Here is a 22,570-nt window from a genome sequence, read left to right on the forward strand (position 1 = left end):
AAATTAATGAGTGGGACTAAAACAAACAAATTATGTAACGTTTAGGATAGAATTGAACGGAAAAAATAGGGACGAAATGGAAAAATAGGTAAAAGTTGAAGACAAAAAATGATTTTTTTCCCCTTTAATTTAAATATCGGTATGTATAGAGCAACTATCACTTTATAAATGGTTTGTTTAGTCGAAGAAAAAGTGTTAATTTTTTCTAAATCCCTCTTTTCAAACATGTAAAATCTTAGTCCATGAAACAATTTTTCGTTTATGTTAGGCAAATAATTTTCTTTTTATGTTAAAAGTTAGGCAAATAATTTTCACATGCTCATGTATAGTCTTTGAATTATTGATATGGACTGATCCATCCTGACCCAAAGCATTTTCCTTTGGAATATTCAAGCTCGGTGTTCTCCTTTTATTGCCTACTACTAGCCCTCAAGGCTCAAGTCAGGAAGAATTTTCAGAGAACCAAAATGAAAATATGTCGCAGTGACTAAACATGTATTACGAGTCCAGTCTGACTAATTCACTCTGTCCTTTAAATTTATTAGCAAAATGGAATTTCGAAATCGGATTAGGGCCTTCGTAGACCCAAAATTTGACAATGCAATAAAATTCTAATTGGTCATCATGAATAACCCCGATACCGTTGACGTACGTAAGACGCACTCGTGCGGTCTTCCCTACATTGTGTATGGTCCTAGCCGCACGAGAGACATCCTCTAATCTTCTATACCTAGTAAAATTCCCACACATTTGCCACGCAAACGAGGCCAAAAAAAAAAAAAAAAACTTGGGAGCAGTAATTTGAAATACTACATTTGCCTCCTAAGCATAAACGATCGGATCGATCTTTTCACAGAATAGCATAGAGGTCAATCTTTGAATAGGTTTTCATGTAGCCGTCTGCATAGTGATCATCGGGGAATCGTGTACGGCACCATGAACAGCTCAGTTCTACCCACATTTCCTTGTGCTAAAACAGATCAATGGATTCATGAACCAATCGTACCATCCCACAAGCTACGGATCACATAACTCCGATACCGGGTGCTTTTATTAATCGGTTCTAAGGAAATTGGGATTTGACCGTGCAGCAAGAATGGCAAAAGAGATCATCAACGGCAAAAGACTGATGACTACAGACAGGAAGAAACTATTCCACCAAAGGTTTTTGGCGGACCTTTTATTAATTCAATCAATCAAATTAGTCCCAACTAAATTCAAAAGACTATTCAATTCGAAATCAAACCCTAATTTCATCCCTACATACAAGAGCTAAGAGAGAAAGCAGCAGCAGCAGCATTAATAGAGGGTGTTGTAAGTAAAGATGGTCGCAATGATTGATCCTATGCAGATTAGCAGAGAAGGAAGCAGGGTGACATTCAAGAGCAACTTATCCCCGAGATAGCCTGCTAGAGTTATTGTAGCGTCAGCTATGACCCGAGCAATGGTGCCAGCTTCGGTCGATAATAATCCTCCATTGTAGGTTCCCCTGGAAAGTCGAGACGACATGACCCGCGAGAGCAATGACAAATTCACACCTGGAAAAAGATAATATTTGAATAAGGGAACTTCGTTTATCACGCGTGAAAAATGGTGCATGGTCAATAGAATTCAGCATCAAACATCAAATTTTTTTCTCCGTGTTTTTGTCATGATTGTTAAGGCGGTAGATTCTTACTAGTTTCATTTAAAGAGGAACACAGAAACTTGAAGGGAAAATGATCATGATGTCGAATCATCCTGAAAGGATATGTTGGAGTACCATCAGACCCTAATGGATTTGATTTATGTTTTCAGTTTTCAACTAGGCCCCATCACTACTCGTTTTGTATGACGTATGTTCCTCTTCTTGGGAGAAATGTTTTGAGTGCTGCAGTTATCATCAAACATGAAGAAGAAACCGAACTTGAGAAAAAAAATATTACCTTCCAGCACTTCAGCAGAAACAAACATAATGAGGCCCGAGATAACATACTGAGGAACCGTGTATTGGATTATGACATGGAAGCTGAGGAGAATCCCAATGCAGACCATAATTTCAGATGCCAGTAAAATTTGCCTGTAATTAGATAAAAGGGAAGCAAATGAGAACATCTCCAGTGTTAGCCAACGGGAATCAGCCTCAATGTGAAGAGAGAGGTTCTAATTTTACCTATCTTCAAACATGTTGCTGATGTAGCTTCCTACAATTATATTTACTGGAAGAACCGTTAGCCCAATGCAGAACAGGAAAATAGCCACTGCAGTTGTGGACCAGTTGAAGTAATACGTAGTGATGACGCTCGACTCTGACACTAAAATCTCCATTGCATACTTGAGCATGAAATATATCAGCAGTTGAACCTGATAGAGGCACAGGAGTCAATTTTCATTGTTCCCATACGAACTAGATATCCAAACACATCCTTGTTTGTATGTAGTCTAAACAAGTAAAAACCCAAAAACTTTTGGTGAATTCTTATTGATCAGGGCTTAGTTTACCATTGGATAAGATCATTGCATGACTAGATAAGGTTGACTGGCCAATGAGAAAATATTCATATACGGAAAAACGCCATTTCTTGTTAGCTATTTTTGTTTTTATATTTAAGAACTTGGAAATTGAGGCCCAGTCACTCACCTTCACAGAAGGTGTCAGTAACCTATATGCTGAGGCAAGTGATGTGGCTGGTTTTCTTGATTCCCCAGGTGTTTCTTCACCGTCATCGAATTCTTGATCTTGATCCCCATCTTCATCGCCTTCCTTTTCCTCTGAATTTCGAGAGCTGATAAGCAGTGGCTGTTTAACACCATTCTCAAGCTCATCATTTCCAGCTGTTCCTGCAACAGCCAGAGGAAGCCCATAGAAGTTCAACATTTTCAAAGAAAGCACTACAACAAAAAAGCCTAGAAACTAGGATGAACATTAAAAGGATCTTTATCAAATTCTCCATATGGAACATATGTCAAATGGTTCAAATCATGAAAAACACTCGAATATTCAACACTAAACAAGCTTATTTAGAAAAGTGCACTTAGGATATATCTTGTTAGCAACAAAACCCTGTTCAAGAATTGCAATTGAAGAGCAAACTGAAACCCACCAGCAGCATTAGACTTCTCAGTCGTGCCATTTGCTTCAACCTCACGAACCGGTTCTTTGAATGAGATCCACAGCCATATTAAGTATAATAACCATGCCAGCGTCATAACCCAACCAGGTAAAGTATCTTGGTTGAATGTGAGCTTGTATATTTTGAAATCAAATTGAAGTAAGCCAGCGAGTGCAGGGCCACAAGCCATTCCAAGAGCACTTGCACTAACAAATCCCGCTGATGCCTGCATTCGTATCTTCAAGGGTACACAATCACTGATATAACGCCGGTTTACAGCTCTAGCAGAACCTAATCTGTAATTGCAGAGAAATATATGGTTCAATTTTTGTTAAATGAGCATAACTAAGGAGTTGGTCCAAAGAAAAAAGTAACGGGATCGAAAGTCCAGGGGTGGTTCGGTAAAATTTACTTCTTATTAATAAAAAATTCTCTACCAACACTGGAATCATGTTGCCATTAATTAGCAATAAGACAACTATTTTTTTGTATATGTATTGCAGAAGAATGTAAATCATTAGGAAATGGATAGAGTTTCAGCTAGTCTAACATCCTAATTGCCTCATGATATACTTGATTTATCCTCTGAACTTCTTTAAGAATCATCAATACCGACATGCTAATTATTCCAAGTCTGAAGAGAGTACGTGCGGTCTTATTTTAATGGTAATGTAATTTTCTTTTGTAAAATCTCTTCCATGAAAGACGAATAGCGGCATTTCATCCCCAAAACATTTACTGCCTATTCAACTGTAGATATCTAAGGAATAGCACATAGCTTAAAATCAAATCCCAAAATTGTGCATTGTGTCACTGGCTTATGAAAGAAGTAAGCTCAGAAAAGATTACTTACCCACAGAAAAGACGGCCTACAAGGAGAACTGCTATTGAATCAAGATCATAAGCCAATGCATACATGGCATTTCCCACGAGTAGAACTATGCTGCTAAATATCAGAGGCCTGAAGTATGATTTATTTGACCAAGCACTAAAGTACACCGATGAGAATATCTGAGCAACAGCCATCGCTCCGATGATGACACCACAAACTGTTGCTGCAGCTCCAAGACTCATCGCATAGTCATCTGCGGTGGGGACAATAATATACGTATTGACCATATAAAGGAATGTGTTTACCAAGTTCAATAGAAGTGACATAAAATGGTATTTCTGATCCTTGGCCTCTTCCTCCACAGGGGCAGGTAGCTCATCTTGCATGATAAGTGCATGTTGAGCCAAAAAATTCAGGAAGTTTGTTGAATGAGTTAACCTGTCCACAGCTGCTTTTATTGAATCAATGATAGGATCCTGCAAGCCCAGCAAAAAATCATAAGAAAAAAGAAAAATAAACATGTCCACCATATAGCCATGGGTAACCTTTAACAGACATTAACATGACAGGAAAAGCATCAGCAACTTGAACAAGTTGGATATTGTACAGCTGATTGAAATCAACCTGAAGAGGCAGTGGAGGCTGATCATATATAGATAAATAGCTTCCTTGGCGGTCTTGGAGGTCCCCGAGGTTTCGGGAAATGGCTCCAACGACAGCTCCTATACCCTGTAAGTCAAGCAATCAGCAATAAGCGTTCCATATGTAGAAAGGCAATTAGCTTTCTGCAACCAGCTATCTCCAAAACCCCAACAGCAATAATTCAGTGCTCATAAAAGAAGAATCACTAAAGAAAGATTAGGGATCTCATTTAGGCATAATACCACATGCTTAAAGATTTGCTGCAGCTGAGAATATGGGTGATTAGCACGAGTTTTGACGTAGTAGTCTGTGAACCTATAGCCAAAACGTTTATCGAATTTCTTCAAAATCTTTCGGAGACCTATTGCATTAATCTCCACGAAATAAAGGAGCTTTAGAAGATCTTGTCCAACTGCTCTGTAAGCTTCTCTCAGTTCGGATATTTGGGATAGATCAGGCTGCTCCTGAAGAGCTTCTTGCCACTCCCCGAGCTTAGATATCCTGCTTGCGAGCACACCTTGTTGCTCCAGCACAAAGAGAACAATCTTCTCAATCTGTACAAAAGAGTATGACGCATAAATACCAGAGCTCAATGTGTTCAATTTCAATAACATTACCGTAAGGCCAAACCCAGTAATGCATTGCCTACATCTATTCACACACAGCATAATCACAAAAAAAATGTTAACAGGATACACACAAATAAGAGAATGTGAAAGCGCAGAAAATGAACACGGTATGCTGACTCTGTTCCTCATATAGTTCCAAGAATAAAAGCATCTAATACTTCCAACTATAGTATTTTAGTTACCTGGTTATCCAGCATTCTAGAGAAATCCTTGAGAACATGCCGGCGATCTTGTGCGCCAACTTCAATTTGGCGAGAATACTGTCTTACCCTCTTTTTCATCAGCTTATAGTTGATGTAATATCTGCATACATCAAAATGTTTTAGACTTGTATCTGAAGTGAGCAATCTTTATTTTTCAAAACAATTTAGTTTTATTTTCTCAATTTTCTAAGGTAAATATTTGCAGCCAATTGCCATTCTTTACTCTCTTTTTTTTTTAAAAAAAAAAAAGAAGCCAGCCAATTACCATGGAAGATGAAATTCAAATGCAAGTAGGAATTACACATTGGACATACCCTTGCCATTCCTGAATTTGCCTGTCCTTCAACTTTTTCCCAAAAGCCACCATCTTTACCTGTATAAAAAGCAGCATAAAATGACCACAATGGAAACAAAAAGTGAAACCACATACAGTGTCAGGACCAACACAAGTTGCTTTCTAGGCATCTTGCATAAGCTTCCTGTCACTCATATCATATGAAATCTGGGGCCCCATAAGATACTATCATATCAACACGAAACTGGTACCACAATTTATTTAACGTCACAAAGCCCAACTAGAATTCGAACAGACATGGGACACCTATAAATCTTGAATTTTTAATTCAGTCCGTCCGCTGACACTAGACTGGTAGGCAGGTTATGCCAATCTAAACATTTTTCGAGGACCATAACTCGGTCAGCGTATTTTCACACGATACGTCTATGCTCGGTTCAGCTAGTTAGATCCAGAAGCAAGAGCGAGGCAATTAAGAAATTGCAACTTGAGCTTAATTTAGGCATATAATTGAGGAGTTTATGCCCATGGTTGGTCCACATGTCCACCATTCGGTTCCCACATATTAAAATATGATAATAAAAAAACCAAATCACATTCCGACAACAGTGGCAACGAATTGATTGAATTCTAAGACGCCATTGATGATAAGCTTCAAAATCAAAGCATTGAACAGCGGAACTCAATCAAACATGCCCGAAATAATAAATGAAAATGAAGCGCCCTTCGACCCAACTACTCTGTTTTGGGCGCTGGTGGAGACGGAACGAAATCTGCGCAATAATCTCAAACTCAAGCAAAAGCTTTACTTCTTCATCAGGCTTCCGCGCCGCGATTTGTTCGGTTTCTCAAGAAACAAACAATCAGGAAACGAAGGATAATTCTCCTAACATGAAAACAGAGAAACCATACGGAGGCATAAGCATTACCGGAGGGAGAGTTTGACGCCGGTGCAACTTCTCTCACGATTCAAATGGAGTCGGAACGAGCAGGGTTGAGCTCGGAATTAGATGACCATCAACGAACAGAGAACAAGCCGCCACGGAGACCGCTTCCGTGAACGGCAGAGCCTCGGGGCCACGAGAACCAGGCGAAGCCAAAGCACGGAGAGGTACGGATTGCTCGAAGAAGACGAAGAGGGAGAGATGGCGAACCGCTTGTATGGAGCAGAGGAGAGCTGACGAATCAAAGATGGCAGGCTGAGCTGATGGTGACGGCGACGGGACGGTGGCCCACCGGGAGAGGAACTGCCGTTTGCCTGCTTTTTATGATGTACATGCGTGCCGTAATTCTCCTCGGGACGGAACGAAGGAGGAGAGGGCGGAGATTCTATTGAATGCTGCCGAGACCACCACAGTCCGACAGAAGAACAAACCTCACCCTCCCTCTGAAAAGTGAATCTATCTATCTTTCATAATTTATTCAATTTATTTATTTATTGATAGTAAAATTGACTTCAAAACTATAATAAATGAGTTTAGTTAATGCAAGTAAAAAAAATTATTTAAAAATTTGAAATAAATGTACTATTGTTTTTAGTTATAAATAGTGCATATATCAAACAAATAATAAGTGGAATAAAATACTCAAGATTATTAATTGGTCACATATATTATACCTTTTAGTCAATTCTTTTATGGGCATGTATTGAAAGTTCATTGAATATAATCCTAATAAAATACAGTAAAGATTTATTTAATTGGAATTGAAAGATCATTCATGTGGAGTCCAGAGTTTTTAAAATTTTGTTAAGTGGCGCACAACCACATTTGGAGCCTCAACTTTTATATATTATAATTGATTATTATAAACCGTTGATTCTATCAACTTAAAGGAATACAAAGAGAGAATAACTAAATATTTGGAAATGAGGTTATCGAAAAAGATATTGTTTAAAAAATTGTGTAAGTGAAGTTTGTATAAAAAAACTTTTGAATTGAATATCTATTATAAATTCATCTAATATATTAATGATTCTAAATAAATATATCATGCACCACTACCAATTGCGAACAATTATTGAACCATACCAAAATTGGTCTAATTTCATTAAAATTATTATCGTTAGAAAATTCTTCAAATTGTTCTAAGAAAATAAACCGGTGCAATGTTGGGGATAAAATCATGTAAGAAATAATTAGTTTATTACATACAATTCTTTTAAATATTATCACAATTCACTCATTTATGTAAAGTAAAACATAAAAAATTTATGTAAGCCACTAACTTTTTAAGTTGGTAATCGTCAAACAAATTAAAATTAATGTTGAAAAAGGGGATCTCAATTTTAAAAAGACTCAGTAAGTGTATAAATTAAATATTTACTATAAATCTTTGTAATAATGTATTAATGATTAAATATATTTTATAAGTAATGGAAAAATAATTACTTGCAAGATTACACGACAAATTTTATTAATTAATGTTCTAAATTTAAATTTAAGAAAATTTATCTTTGAAAATTGTAAATAATTAGTATCAAAATAATAATATAGATAATGAATCCGGGGGGGCAATAGTGAAATCTTATCTCCTCATTCGCACCAATGATTAATTACCATTCCAACCACTACACAGCAATTATGAAGTCCTCCATCTACTTTTATACTCCTCCATATAAAACAATTCGACTGGGATGGCTGCAGGGGTGCCGGTGCTCCTAAAATTTTAAAATTATAAGTTATAACAAAATTTGTATAGTATTCTCAATTTTCTATAAAATAGTTTATACTCGCACTAAATTGAAATCTGTATCTTCTAATTCAAGGAAAAACTGAATGGTTTTTTCATCCAAAATTTTGAATAGTCCGACATCACAAAAAAGAACCAATTAGATTTTTTCAATAAAGAATAATTACGCAATTACTTGAATCGATCAACAATAATTCCTCAGTTTGCTGCAATTCGTTTAGTACTTTTTCGCGTTATGCAATGATGTATAATCACCGAATAATTTTGCTTTCTTATTCACCGCCCCAAACATTCTGGCCCCATTGATTCAAATTCTAGGCCGGTTCTTTCTTGGTAGCAACCAACGATCTCGTCATCACACAGTAGCAAAATTAATAAGTCACCTAAACCTTTTTAGTTTCGCATACATTTTACCGCCACCCATCTCGTTTACGTGTATTTTCTGCATGCATGATGATATCTTTTTGTTCAGTCCCATAAAACCAATTTTACGAAGCACCTCGGTCTCCAGCATGCCACTCTCTCTATCTCACCCAATGGAGCAGTATATCAATTGACATGTTTGGTCTATCACGGCATTGAATCACTTGAGAAATACGTGCAGCAAACCTCTTTGTCTCACACAAGCCGTAGGTGGTCCAAATCAAATAAAATTGCTTTTTTTTTTTTTGGAAAAGTACAAGTTTTGGATCGGACCGAGACAAGAACAATCCTGCACATATCAAAATTAAAGAAAATCACCGCTGGACGTATATAGCACCACCTATTGGTCATCGAAAATCTTGAACGATAAGGTTAAACCTAAATATAAATCTTAACCTCGCATGGTAGTGACTGAATCATTATTTATTTATCAACTTAAAATAAGGTCCTAAACAAAGACTTCTGCCTACTTCGGGGGAAGTCCGCAACTCGAGATGATCCAAAAGCAAACCATAATTCTAATATTAATTTGTTCATTAATTAACATTTAATTGATTAATTAACCGATGGTTAATCAGTCCTATGACACGTGCCTTACAATTGGACACTAAGACATGATTGGGTCCATGAATGCGACCGTGATTTTGTGCCTCTCCGCATCCATATGATTATTACGACATCCTTTATTTAGGCTTCGGAAAAAATGGAAGTCCAAAAGGTTTTGTCTTTTGAGATTCTCCTTATTAGTATCTCTACTTTTGCATTTGTTCTAAATTATTAACTTTTGGGCCTTCTGCATGCGCTTATTTCAACCTTTGCTTTAACTTCTTTCATGAGAAAAAATATTAATATCGGCATAAAACATCCCCTTTTCCCAACTTGAATTTGTTATACATCTCACTGAAAGAAAATTTATAAAGTATTTATTATCTATCTCAATAGGTATTGTGTTGATCTTGGATAAAAAATAACATGTTTTGTCTTTGTTTCAAATATTACGACCTCCCTTGATAGGCATTAATTTTCTATATTTGAAGTTGAGATTCCTCAACGTAAATTTACAGGGTTGTTGTAACATATAGTCATGTCTCGAAAGAATCTTTTATTTGAACTTAATGCGTAACATGAGACATTATTAATATGTTAATACAATTATCATAATAAGTTTGGAGTAATGATATGGGTTAATATAGACCCGAACTTATCTGGAGGGACTAAATTGAGCTGAATGAAAGTAGATACTTGATACCATACCACTGGCCTTTTCCATTCAGAAAAGTAGTTGAAGGGGCTTACTCGTGACGAGTCCCTTAGTTGACGGGGCGATTCGGATATTATCTCTTCTCCCAAGCACCGATGTTGTATTTAATGTCCCATCGGGGACCCGTACCTCAATGATTTGTGTTCCGACGAATCAAGGGGCAAAGATATCGTTCTTGTATTGCATTAATGAGCATAGAGAACCATAACCAGCAATAAGTACATGATCACGACGGGAGGACAACGCCCGCTGTGAGGTCCATGACCATAAATACATAGAAGAGCAGATACGTCGGGAAGTCTCGCATTGTACTTGGAACATCTGGTAACGAAGATGAAAGCAACGAAAGGTAGGAAGTACTTGCGATGATCGAAGATCACAGTCACAGGCAACTAACCGAGTCAGTGATCACTGAAAACCAAGTAACCGACGGAAAACCGCGGTCTCGTGTTTCCAAGTAGAAATGGAGGAGAATTTACAAATCGAACTGTAAAAACGAATAGTAAGATCGCAAAAATTTACAAAAAAAATAAAAAAGAGAAAAGAAGTTAGAAATAACTCTTAATATGCATAGTTGTGGTTCTCCTGCACTATTCATGAATATTTTCAAGGATTCTGCCACACAAATTTGGTGTCGTTTATTTGTTATTTCTCGTTATTATAATCTCGTTTAAGTATCTTGACACAAGTCCTTTATTTGAAGTACTCATATTTGACGATGTATCTAGAAATTTTATGGTCACTCAGAATAAATATTGCTTCCTTTTTGATAACATAAAATGTGAGAATGAAAACTCAAACTACTCACAGAAAGAGGATTTGGCGCAGTAAATGGAATCAAGAAGCCTTGAATTCAGTACTCGTCAACGAAACTTATGCGTGCCTTTATTTCCCTAATATTCATGTACTAAGCTTGTAGACTACTTCTGTCCTGCGCTATGATCAACAGTCAACACCAGCATCGCTTTGTCCCAGACCATCTATAGTAATGTGCCATTAATCAGAGTTTACCAAATTCACACGTGGAAAGCGTGCTTACTATGAACGAGCGGACGAAGACAGAGGAGAATGCAGTAGCCATAGGAATTGAAGTTGCTTCTCAATAATGGATCGCCGCGCATACGATATGATGGAGACAACATAGTATCATGTCTTTTGTTTGATGTTGTATCATATGATGAATTTGGGGGAGGGGGAGGGGGAAGGGGAGGAATTCAAAAAAAGAAGAGAAATAGCACCTTTAAGAGCTTCTCGTTGCTGCTTCCACTAGACTTCATTTGCCACATTTCCATATGGAAGGCAAACGAATTCCAGTAAAAGGAGCAAAAAGAAGCGTGGTAAAGGATAGCCATCTTATTAGTATTTCTTCCATTAGAATATTAAAAGAAAAAAAATTGAAGAGAGTGCCCGGATGCCCAACCCAGATCAATTCCTTTAGCTCTCTCCACGGTCGCCGTGCTTCAGCCACTTGGATTGGTAGTTCTGTGCTTTGAGGGGAGCGATTATCTTGAGCGCTTCATGGACGCACTTGTGGTACGAGAAGTCCTCGATCGTGCCATCGTTCCTGACCAGTATGAAGCACCGGGAGTCCTTGTGCTTGGAGTGGTGGCCAACCTGACAGTAAACAACCAGAAAAGGTTGGTAGACAGTCGACGAAATCGATGAATCGGAAAACTAATCAGCCTTCAGTTTGCTTGTGCAGAATTGCTTGCGCTCTTCCTTTTCAAATTTCCGAGGGGCATGAGAGGTTGGATTTATTTTTTATAAAGCATGAAAACTAGTGCGTTTAAAACATTAAGAGGATTTATATCAAAGAAGAAACTTCTTCACCATCCCAGTTAGTTACCTTTATCTCCTTTGCTCCAGATCCGATCTTCTGGTCTCTGTTGGGGTGAAAGTACAAAGCCATCATCAGGAGCGAGCTGTCACGGTCACCTACTCGGTGATTGATAGGGTACCTGCAATGAGAATGACCTATCAGAAACCTAGCTATCAATTGCAACTCCTCATAAAAGTTAGTTATGGGAACGAAAAAGATGGGTATGAGATGCTCGAGACATCATATATTTATGCGCAATCTGTGGATCCAACATACATATCAAACAAGAAGAGACCGTGACAGATACTGACTTGTATAATATGTTCCTCAGCGTTTGAGACAGCTTGATGACATCGTTCACACTCAAGAATTTTCTGAGAGACTTGGATATGTGCTCAAGTTTCTTCAGTCCTTTAAAGGCACCATTCTCGTTTATGGGGGTGAACTTCACACCAAATTTTTCTGACAGCTGATAGTGGTTACTGGGTGGGTCTATCTTCACACTCTGCTTCACCGAAACTGTGTTCTTCAACAGACTGTACACGTCTTCGGGCTTCGTGATCTCATGCTCCTGATCAAGGACAATATTGTAAAATTATTATCAACTTAATAGAAATTCAAGAAACAAGAATATATTTGCTTCATCTTCTTCTTCCTTGCAGTTCAAAACCAAACCAGAGTGATCCACTGGACTCTTGACCAGTCCAGTCTTTAGTAAGACCAGATCTGTAACTGCATATGACGAAATAGATAAGTCTTTCTTTGCAGTGGCTTTATTTCTAGATGACTTTATAAGTCTGTTTTCTTAAGGGTATTCTAGACATCCAATTCAACCACCTCAACCGCTTGATATAGCTTAGATTGTTCGATGCCAACCTGGTTCTCAAAATTATGCCCTCCCATTGGCATAGTTGCAAGTACCCTTCCACTGGCTTCTCAAAATGAAAATCATGTTGATCTTGACTTACCTTTCCGGAATATACTACATCAAATAGTTCGCCCGTTCCAAGCGTGGGAAGCTTTCCCCAAGCCAAGGCGTCAAGGCTCCCTTGGAGGTTGTCTACTGCTCCTGCCTTTGCTGCCTTGATGAAGCATGTCCCAGGACTCTGCAACATGTCGAATATGGAATCCATAATCGCTCAATTCATACAAAATCCTAATAATCAGTGATCAGCTGTTAATATCAAATACATTCGTCATCACAGCACTAACCGAGAAGCATGCTTGAGAGAAGGGTGATGAAACGGAGGCTATCTCTCTTTGACGAGCCAGTCCCCTTGCATTTAAGCTGACGAACTCTCCACTTGTTGATAAAGAGTTGCCAACAAGAAGCAAATGCTCCGGAAGTACGGTCTTTCCAGTGTCAGAAACCGCAGACTCCAGATTCTGCATGAATACAAGTCAGAAAGGACGGAGAACAAAGAGGTAAGATTTCATTAACACGACGTATCAGAACAGGTAGAGAGATATCCCATTACACCCAGTCGACCACAACCACTAACTGATATAGGTCTAATGTGAATTGTGACCGGATCAACACTGACCAATCGTTGTGATTCATTCGGGTTGAAGGAATCCTTTCACACAGGGTCTAGCCAAGACCCTGCCTCCCTATAAGTCAAAATAAAAATGTTCCTTTGAGAGGACGTACGTTGAGGAAATGTTTCAGCCCTGCATCAATCCCATATATACAGGAGAAGTCGGCGATGTTATCGGGGTGACTGCGAGTCCTGTCAATTGCATCCATGATGTCAACACAGTCATCCATAAGCAAGTTCCATAGGTTCATCCGATCAGAGCGTGAGAACATCGACACCCGCAAATACAGTTCACCAGAAGATTTGGGACCAAATCTCGGGGTAGTATTTCTTTCACTCCACAAGATGTCCACCTTCTTAATCTCCAAGAATCCTGCATTAAGTTCAAATTACATCAAAAAAGATTGTAACAACAGCTAACAGACAAGCTTTCCTGAGTAATGCAAAATTTCATCCCTACAATTTGCACATAAAAAAGCATTGATAATTCACCAAGTTTTATGACATTTCCTCTCAGCAGTTGTGGTTATGCCACAGGTTCAGAAGTTGGATGCACGAGGCATTAAAAGAACAATGAACTTGGACTTGGAATAATAGAAATAACCTTTTACGACTGTTCCAAGAAGGAAGGGTATCACCATGTCTTCAACTACTTTCAGAGGTGTGGAAGCAACTATAGAGACAGTGATGCAATGGGTTTCCGTCTGTTTATCCGCTTCCGGACAATAGCTACACCAGGCAAACTTCTGATTAGTTGTGAATAATAAATCGGTAAAAATTTGGTGTGAGGTGAATATGTCGTATTGATCACAGGATCTTTTTCAATAAATAATCCCGTGAAAATTTGTATAATGCCTTGCAAGAGTGCATCAAAGGGTGCAACCTGACCAACGTACTAGGAATATACTGTAACAATTCAGATCTAGTGATGGGGAAAATATTCCAAGAAAATAAGTAATTCGATGCCCTGAGCTAATCACCACTCAGTATGGAGATTGCAGAGATGAACACGTCTTGTGCGATCTGTGATTGCTAACGCTTTGCTTTTGGAAAAAGAAGCAATTTCTTGTGTCAGGGATATAAAGAATCTTACTCGCTTGTTATCTCCAAGACAGGGATATTAGCTTTTGATCCAGGTCTTGTAGGGTTGCATCTCCTCCGAAGAGACGTGATGATGGAATTCACTGTTACCCCTCTCTTCTTCAGGAAATCCTGAAAAACCCAAGCCTATGTAAAAGAACTTCTGAGAACAAAGAGAATGAGGAGAGAAAATACTCTTGATCAGGTACCTTGCTCATATGAAAATGGCACACCCAAGGACTCAAACCTTTCTGCTTGTAGTTCGCTGGAGTGAAGCTAATAGGCGACAACAATGAACTACTATTAGGAAACTTGGGAGAGAATTGGCTAAACGCAATCAAAGTAGCATTAATCAGCAAAGAGATAACAAGCAACATAGCTCTGGCTCACATGATCATAACAGTGGACACAATATCAGAAAAGAATCGTCTCTCCAAGTAATCCTGCACTTCTAAGGCTCCATATTCAAATCCGTGCCTGCGTTTCCCAAGCTTCTTGGACAAGAAGAGAGACATAGTCTGGTTGGGCTTACTTTTCTTTGAACCACATTCCAGTACATTCTGTATGAAGAAGAAAACAAAGAAACAGCCCCAAAAAGATGAGGAAATAGCAATAAACTGACCACGCAACAGAAAAAAACCAATTTAGCAACACAAAAGGTGAGTTTCAGAATGATACAATGTATTATTAAATTGAATCTTAACCTTATAGTATAGAAACTTGTTTGAACAAGATCTTATCAGACTATAAAGTACTGAAATATGACGATCACAAATTATAGTCAATATAGAAACGAGTTTCTCAAGCATATCATCAAACAAACTACTGGAGCAATACAGAGAGAGAGAGAGAGAGGCAGGAGGAAGGGTGAGGAAGGAAAGAGAGAATAGAGACAATAATGGGATATTGTTGCCTATATTGAATGTGAAAAGATTCCTTTGCACCCAAGTAAACACAACAGTTCATAGGTATTGGACCTGTCAAAACGATCTACTTTCACAATTAAACAGGTACGACGGAATCTTCTTGAAATCAGAGAGAGAGAGAGTACCTTCAGGTTCAGCAGAGGAGAAGTTTCGAGCACACTGATTGGCTGGTCCAGAGCACTATAAGCAGCCTCAGAGAATGCGCAAGCTGATGCAGACCCAACAGGGCTGCCTCCAATCCCCACAACATGATCTTTATCTTCTCCCTTTGTGCTACCCTTATCAACATGGTACTTGAACTCCACTATTTGATTCCCGTATGAGTTCCTTACTGTCCCATCATATGAAACATAAACGTCCCGAAGAAAGAACATAAGTTTCCTATGCAAGGTTCCAGGAACCTCAGCATTCTCACTGAAGGAAGATGCCCTGTTCGTGACAGAATGAACGAAACACTCTGCTGGGTTCAACCCGCTGAGAAAGGAGTTCTTGACTATAGCGCATGGGATGAAAGATGCAGGAAACTGAGAGTCTCGAAGCATCTGAACCATATTAAATTTCTCGAGTGCGTTCCACGAAGAACAGGAGAGTTGATGGGGGAAATTGAAGGGCAACGGGACCAGAGAATGTTGCATACCAATGCACATGCTGTGCTGGACAACCTTAAGAAGGTTTCCCTTGCTGCCTGCTTTAAACATGGCCAACATGGAATTATCTCTGCTGGCATACTTGTAGGCCAAATTCTGAATATCGCGGAAGACCCTTCTAAAAGACTCAACAGATCCTTGAGTGAGGATGGCCGACTTTTGCTTCTCATAGCAGAAGCGGACTGGCTCAATATCAATGCTCTGTCCGTTCTCTTCATCATCAATCGCGGCAAGAAAATCTCGAGAAGTGTCCACCATTAGCTGCCTATAGTTACAAGTCTCATCTGCTTCCTGCAACCCAAATGAGACTTCTTCCATCATGTTTTCCCTTGAATGGGGATCAGATGAAAGGTACAAGTCCGATAAGGCGACGCTGAAGCCCCTCATGGAAAGCCACTCGCAGAGCATTTCCTGTGCATCATGCAGGAAGTCGAGGGTCCTGCCCTGACAATGCTCGACTAACTTCTGGATGAGGTTTCGTTCATCAGAATCCCGTAACCAAGTGGACCCCTCAGAAGACAATATCTCTCCGTCCATAATATGGACATTGGTTGATGGATGGTCCCAGTTGAATCCCCTAGGCAGGAGCATGCTGAAGAGTTGCTTTCCTGTCCAAGTCCTAGTGCCATCCTTATCTGCTAAAGGAGGCGCTATCGTGATCGCGGGAGGAAGCGGCTCACGGGAGGCCCACATGCTGAGCTGCTGTAACTGAAATTGATCCAGGTATACTTCACTATCCAAAAGTAGATGAGCAGCAAGCAGACTATCTTGGCCAAAACTAAGCAAGTTCCGCCCACTTTGCTCATTGAAGAGCTGCTTATCAAGGCCTGCAAGCTCCTTGAGCTCGACTCGAGCTTCTACTGACTGGGGAATATACCCATGCAGGCAATCTCCATCAAAATCTCCCCGGAGAGGGGAGCAACAGAGCGGGTTGATGGAAAGACAAGAATGCACAGGTAAAACCTTGACGGACAGAGCAATAAGGGAATGCTGGTGGATCGAAGGGGGCCTGTTTATGAGGATGGTATCACCGTCGCTTAATGGTCGATATATCATGTCTCCTACTTCTAGCTCTGTCATCCGACGGATCTCCACAAGATCCCCTCTCCTTCGGACAAAAACTTTGCCCTTCTCGAGCAGAGAGAGATCAACACTAGTCTTGAGAGTTTCTGAATTCCATCTATTTAAAATCTCAGCAACTTGCATTTTCTCAGCAATATAACAAGGGACACCGAGTTCACTTAACTTAAGATTGGGGTTGCCCACAACAACCATCCGAAAACAATGGTTGCTTCGCTTCCCAAGTATTACATCCTTCATCCACCTCAAGCCTGAGGAGATGAAGTCAGAGTCGTTTTTCTTCTTCTGTGCAAAAGCAGACTCGGTGCTTGAAAGCTTGTCCGGGTTGAGCTGCATGTTTCATAAGCACTACAATAAGCATACTACAAATATCCAAAAATAATTGGTCAAAAAGCTACCCCTTCCCCTTTACCATTTCTTGAAAAATGCAGGAAATAATGTAACAAGTATCGGATCACACCGTTAAAGGCATGTTTTTAAGCTAGAAAGCTTCGCTTTATTTATTTTCTAAAATATGAAAAGAAAAGGGAATCTAAAGCATCTCAACTGTAGTCACAGAGAAAATTAGTTTTGCAAAACTAAAGAGAGCCAGCTTGCCTTGGATGTTTTCAGACATTCAAGGACACGAGATCCTAACTCATTAGGCGATCCTCGGAAATCGACCAATTTCCTGTATGCCCTTGTTCGATTGTCCTGCATTTATAATTCGTTTAAACATATATCATCGCAGGAGAAACAAAAGCAAATCACCTTTCTTATTGTCCTGAAATTAAGTGCACTTACAAAGGCCACTTTATGTCGATAAGTAAATGCATGACAAACTTCTGTAACCCGATGGCAGTTCGGAGTTATCGGGAAACAGTTGAGGAATAACGACTCTATGTCAGGGATCAATTTCTGGATGAATTTCAAATCGACCCCAGTCAACAAATTATGGACCTGAAACAACAAATAGGCCATCATAAACACATTAAGTTCTTACTGGATGAATTAAATGATCCTTTATAAATAAATAAGTAAATAGCGAGCTAATTTGCTACAAGCCAATTGACTATAATCGAGTCCAATGGTATGTACTAAATAAATATATAGAGACGCTTCCATATTACAAACTCAAGTTTCCAGATCAGTGGGCAATGGACCTTAATGTTTCACATGGTATCAGAGTCGGGAGTCAAGTCTCTACACCTGCTCATTTGCTTCTGTTGTTTATTTATTAGCCCTTAATCAGTTTTCCCACCGATAAGTGAGATCAATTCATGATCCTTTTAGGTTTCACGACATAAAACCAAACCTCTCTAGAAGTACCTGGGCAGGTGATAAAACTCTTCTGTATGGTTTAGCCGAAGAGTCTTCTGGTGCTCCATCTTTAGGTAAAATATCCCAATAATCCGGAGCCAAATCTGCCTTGTATGGCTTCCTTCTGGTGTTGTTTGGTAGCTTATCTCTTACTTCCACTATTATGGAAGTTTTCCTGAAAATATCCTTCGAAGAAGGAACTCTAAACTTCATCGGCGGATACCAAAATACCGAGCTTCCCTGCTATATTGATTAGCAGAGTGTTAACCCAGACTACAGAGGTGAAAATGTGAAAGAAACATAACTCAATCATCAGAAATTTTTGAGAATTTGAGGGATGAAACTGAAGCAGAACTTACAAGACAGTACTTGCAACCCACAGGTGCACCATTTTCCGATGTTGCAGTGGCCTGGTGCAGATAGATTCCACATTTACAATAGATAAAATTTCTTGAAGATACTGATTAAATGAGACAATAAAACAGCTGAAAACATAAATAAGCTTCCAATTGAAGCAGTCTAAATGTACAGCAGCATAATGAGATACCTGACCTTAACCCGCTTTTGCCTAATCGATTTACATCCTGGACAAATTTTATTCAAGATCTTTGCAACTTCCGCTAGAAAATACGGGTGTAGTATTCCACAAGGGAACTTGATGCAACCATAGTGACCTGATCAATCCAAAAGAAAATGTGAAAAGGGAGATCAGCACATGTGCGGTAACAAGGATGGAATGTGCTGGCAGTAAAATCGAGATGAACTACTGAAAAAGAAAATATTCAATTCAACATTTCAAATCCAGACCTTCACAGCCTTTCAGATTTTTGGCACCACATGTGGAGCACTGATAAGTAGGATTGGGAAGTCCCAGTCGAGGATCATAAACCTCGTTAACTGCATTGATAGTTAGAGCCGCTAATTTCTCCTGTCACCAAATATCAGATCAAGTATTACTTTTGACAACAATCATTCCAATTCAATACGAATTCTCAGAGATTATCATCCAAAGACATAAAACCCTCCCATGTTTGTGCTTGCTCATAGAAAATGTCGATTTTCCTTAGGTGCTCACAAAATGTCTTATGGGGCAGTCCGTTCACAGATATCAAAAGGCAGGGCAGGAGGTATAATTCTCATATCCTTCCATTTAATTTCAAGAAATGAAGAACTAGAAGGCGCTTAAAAGGGAAAAATAAGTATGAACTCACCGTATCTGATCCTGGATTAACCTTGAAGACTATGCCTGTAAGAATGCCAGATGGAACTTGCTGCTCCTCGTAGTAGTCATTTTCCATTGGAATTTAAAGCCTGAGAGATCAATAATGGTGCGTAAGAGTTAGACAAAAGAAAGTAAGACAAAGAAAACCAGAGCCATACTATGGAGGAAAATCAGCACACTTATTTAGACGGCCTCAGCTTGAGGAAACATTTGCAAGAGTGACAACAGCATTATCTTTTATTTTTTCATGAAAGTAATAAAATTTTATTAAGTGGAAGAGCTTCAAAGTATATAGAGGTACATAACTATGCGGCTATGCCCAATTGAAGAAAGTAACGGCAATACAAGGATGAACGCTGGAACAAAAGAAGAGGACCTTGTCCTCGAGATGTTGCGAAACTACAAATTTAGCAAACAAGAGATATAGATCTTTAGAAAATTAGATCCTCAGTTCCTTCAAATGTTCCATCAGATGAAGTGATAGTTAGTAATTCATCTTTAGAGTACAAAAGGTCATGAAAATAACTACTTAGACTGAGATACCAATTTCACCGATAATTTATATGAAAAATTTCTAATCAATTATTATCTACACGAAAATTTTCAAACCTGTCAGTTGAATCTAGCCTTCAAGTAGCTCGCAATTTCCTCTATTTGTGCCGCAAGACTGCTCTCAAATCTCTTCTACAGCTCATGCAACTGGTCCAACACGCACCTACAAAAATGAGCAAAGCATGTAAAGAAATGAAAAGGCCCTGATGAGTCATCCATACAATCATAATCAAAGAACTGGTAAGATTATATCTTATAGGAATGATAGTGTAGCTCTCCAAACTAAAGATTCGGCTAATGATTTTCTATCGATTTATTTCTTATAAAGCTATAGAAGCATTGAACCGCACATCACCCGTCTGAGTTTTCCACGTGATCTTTAAGCACAAAATGAAAATGCAGTTATAGTCTTGAAACCGATTAACTTTAAGGGGTAATAATTACACTAAAGAAGCATGCAGGTGTTGCTGAAATTCCCACACGAAGGGGCATCCAAAAGAATTTGCAGTACAATAGCAACAAAGCAATGGCAAAAGATATATTAAAAATACGGGCATCAAAAAAATTGTCCCTTTTCCATTCTCCACCCTCTATAAGTATATAGTTAGCCTGAAACTGAGCCTTATCAAAAAAGATGTGGCCAAGGGCAATTCGGTAGAAATAATTCCAGCTGATGTGATATCCTTGAAATAGAACTTGGTAATATCGAGTTGGATCACAGGAGACATATTAAATATCAAAAGTGGACAGCCCCTAGTGTATTTAAGTGACAAGAACCAATGTAAATTAAATAAGATGCATAGACCATAAAATAAAATCGGCTCCTGGACGTTTGCCAGTTTTGCATGCCTAAATCTAGACCCTAAACTGTTCTACGAGCAAGACCGTTATATGTACCGGCTCTTCCCGCCAAGAGAAACATACTAAACTGATCAGTCAGGGGTGCAAAAATCACAAGAACCAACTGTCAAGTGCCTGGATCACTCATGAATATCTCGATCGCTGCTAAATCAAGTGTCCCGGATATGAGAAACATAGCTTCACAGACAATATAGGATTTTGGCCTAATCAAACAAGAAGGAATAAATTTAATTGGATTAACAGTTGCCCTGTATGATACTGCAAATGCCTCGAGAATTAGCCGGATGTTATTATGACCCAAATATCCTTGTTGGAAAAATGTAATCAATACCGAGAAAATTATTAGATAGACCCAGCATTTGCCAATCGTGTGAAACTATTTGGATTCCCAGCAGAGTATCCCTACTTCATGTGGTGATACAGAAGCCAATTATGTATCCAAAAGTCAAAAAGATAGCCTCAAGGGAGTCATTATTCAAAGAACAGTAGGAGACAGCCGATCATCTTATCAGATATCATGAATAACCAGGTGGAAATGTCTCAGTCTTTAACCCTCCAAAGGTGCCCCATTACTAAAGAGCATGCAAAAGCACGAAACTTTACACCTGCCCACACTCCAATTCCCATCAAGAAACGAAACCCAGTAACAAACGAAGCAGGAACTGCGTGATCGTCATCGGACATGAACGAGAGGAAAGCAAACGGCATTAACGGGGAGGAGGGAGCTGGTATAAGGCCAAAGGGGTTGCACTTACAATCGGAAGAAGGCCAATGCAACTGCTACGTGTGACCGAGGCAATGCATTGGCCCCTTCAAGGAAGAAGAAGGAGCTGAAGCAGGGGCAGGGCAGCAGCAGGGCAGCAAAGTGGGCACTTCACTTATGGGGACTGTACCATAAGAAGAGGACACAAAGTCTCAAACTTCCCAACAGGGGAAAAGATTTGAGGGGATTTTGGGTTTAGAGAGAGAGAGAGAGAGAGAGAGAGGGGAGAGCTTTCCGGCCAGATATATATGAGTTTCACGCCGCCGGTTTTGTTTCTGTCTAGAGCGACAACGCCCGGTTGAGTGTGGAAAGGCACAGCCGAGGAGGGGGCCGAGACAAAAGCCTCTCTCTCTCTCTCTCTTCAGTCTCTCTTCTCTCTCTCGTTCTTGGGGCTGTGCCACCTGTGTCAGACTTATTGCCCCTGTCCTCCACTTTATTTACGAGACTGCCCCTTACCCATGATTTTCGTGATAGCAAAATCTGCGATCGGCCTATAGAGAGAATCTCCTCTGACATTGTCTCGACTCTGAAGTTGTCGATCTTTTCGAAATATTCTGGCCGTGAGTTTCATCTCTTGATAATAAGACCGTCCAATTTTGGAAAGCATGTCCGATCGTCTTATCTTTTGACGAAGTTGTCCAATCTCAGAAATCATGAGATAATACTGGCCATAAATCAAGTAAGGTTATAAAAGTTAAGATTATAAACAGAAAAA

General features: G+C 39.3%; 2 protein-coding genes across 5 annotated transcripts; both read right to left on the minus strand.

Annotated features, from left to right (window-relative positions):
- Positions 1 to 1,138: 1,138 nt before the first annotated feature.
- On the minus strand, positions 1,139 to 7,057 carry LOC116215791 (SPX domain-containing membrane protein At4g22990-like). Of its 2 annotated transcripts, none has more exons than XM_031551593.1 (11): positions 6,623 to 7,057; positions 5,713 to 5,771; positions 5,378 to 5,498; positions 4,809 to 5,120; positions 4,549 to 4,653; positions 3,946 to 4,400; positions 3,084 to 3,388; positions 2,621 to 2,814; positions 2,153 to 2,343; positions 1,926 to 2,059; positions 1,139 to 1,538 (listed from the first exon to the last, which is right to left on the minus strand). In XM_031551593.1, exons 2-11 carry the CDS (start codon positions 5,763 to 5,765, stop codon positions 1,300 to 1,302), a joined length of 2,109 nt encoding a protein of 702 aa, XP_031407453.1. In that variant the 5' UTR covers positions 5,766 to 5,771; positions 6,623 to 7,057; the 3' UTR covers positions 1,139 to 1,299. The 2 variants fall into 2 exon arrangements, with proteins under 2 accessions (XP_031407453.1, XP_031407452.1); XM_031551592.1 differs by having other exon boundaries at positions 2,621 to 2,820; positions 6,623 to 7,055.
- Positions 7,058 to 11,148: 4,091 nt separating this feature from the next.
- On the minus strand, positions 11,149 to 22,219 carry LOC116213841 (DNA-directed RNA polymerase IV subunit 1). Of its 3 annotated transcripts, none has more exons than XM_031548936.1 (20): positions 21,848 to 22,219; positions 20,289 to 20,394; positions 19,669 to 19,768; positions 19,265 to 19,385; positions 19,010 to 19,131; positions 18,817 to 18,867; positions 18,467 to 18,700; positions 17,942 to 18,097; positions 17,756 to 17,851; positions 15,557 to 17,488; positions 14,896 to 15,065; positions 14,715 to 14,781; positions 14,519 to 14,637; positions 14,030 to 14,154; positions 13,539 to 13,798; positions 13,100 to 13,273; positions 12,856 to 12,993; positions 12,199 to 12,458; positions 11,915 to 12,026; positions 11,149 to 11,682 (listed from the first exon to the last, which is right to left on the minus strand). In XM_031548936.1, the coding sequence occupies exons 3-20, from the start codon at positions 19,753 to 19,755 to the stop codon at positions 11,503 to 11,505; spliced, it is 4,404 nt and encodes a 1,467-aa protein (XP_031404796.1). In that variant the 5' UTR covers positions 19,756 to 19,768; positions 20,289 to 20,394; positions 21,848 to 22,219; the 3' UTR covers positions 11,149 to 11,502. The 3 variants fall into 3 exon arrangements, with proteins under 3 accessions (XP_031404796.1, XP_031404804.1, XP_031404812.1); XM_031548944.1 differs by having other exon boundaries at positions 11,336 to 11,682; positions 18,467 to 18,697; XM_031548952.1 differs by lacking the exons at positions 19,265 to 19,385; positions 19,669 to 19,768; positions 20,289 to 20,394; positions 21,848 to 22,219 and having other exon boundaries at positions 11,336 to 11,682; positions 19,005 to 19,068.
- Between the last annotated feature and the right edge of the window lie 351 nt (positions 22,220 to 22,570).

The sequence above is a fragment of the Punica granatum genome, chromosome 1 (genome assembly GCF_007655135.1).
Source record: "Punica granatum isolate Tunisia-2019 chromosome 1, ASM765513v2, whole genome shotgun sequence".
NCBI lineage: Eukaryota > Viridiplantae > Streptophyta > Magnoliopsida > Myrtales > Lythraceae > Punica > Punica granatum.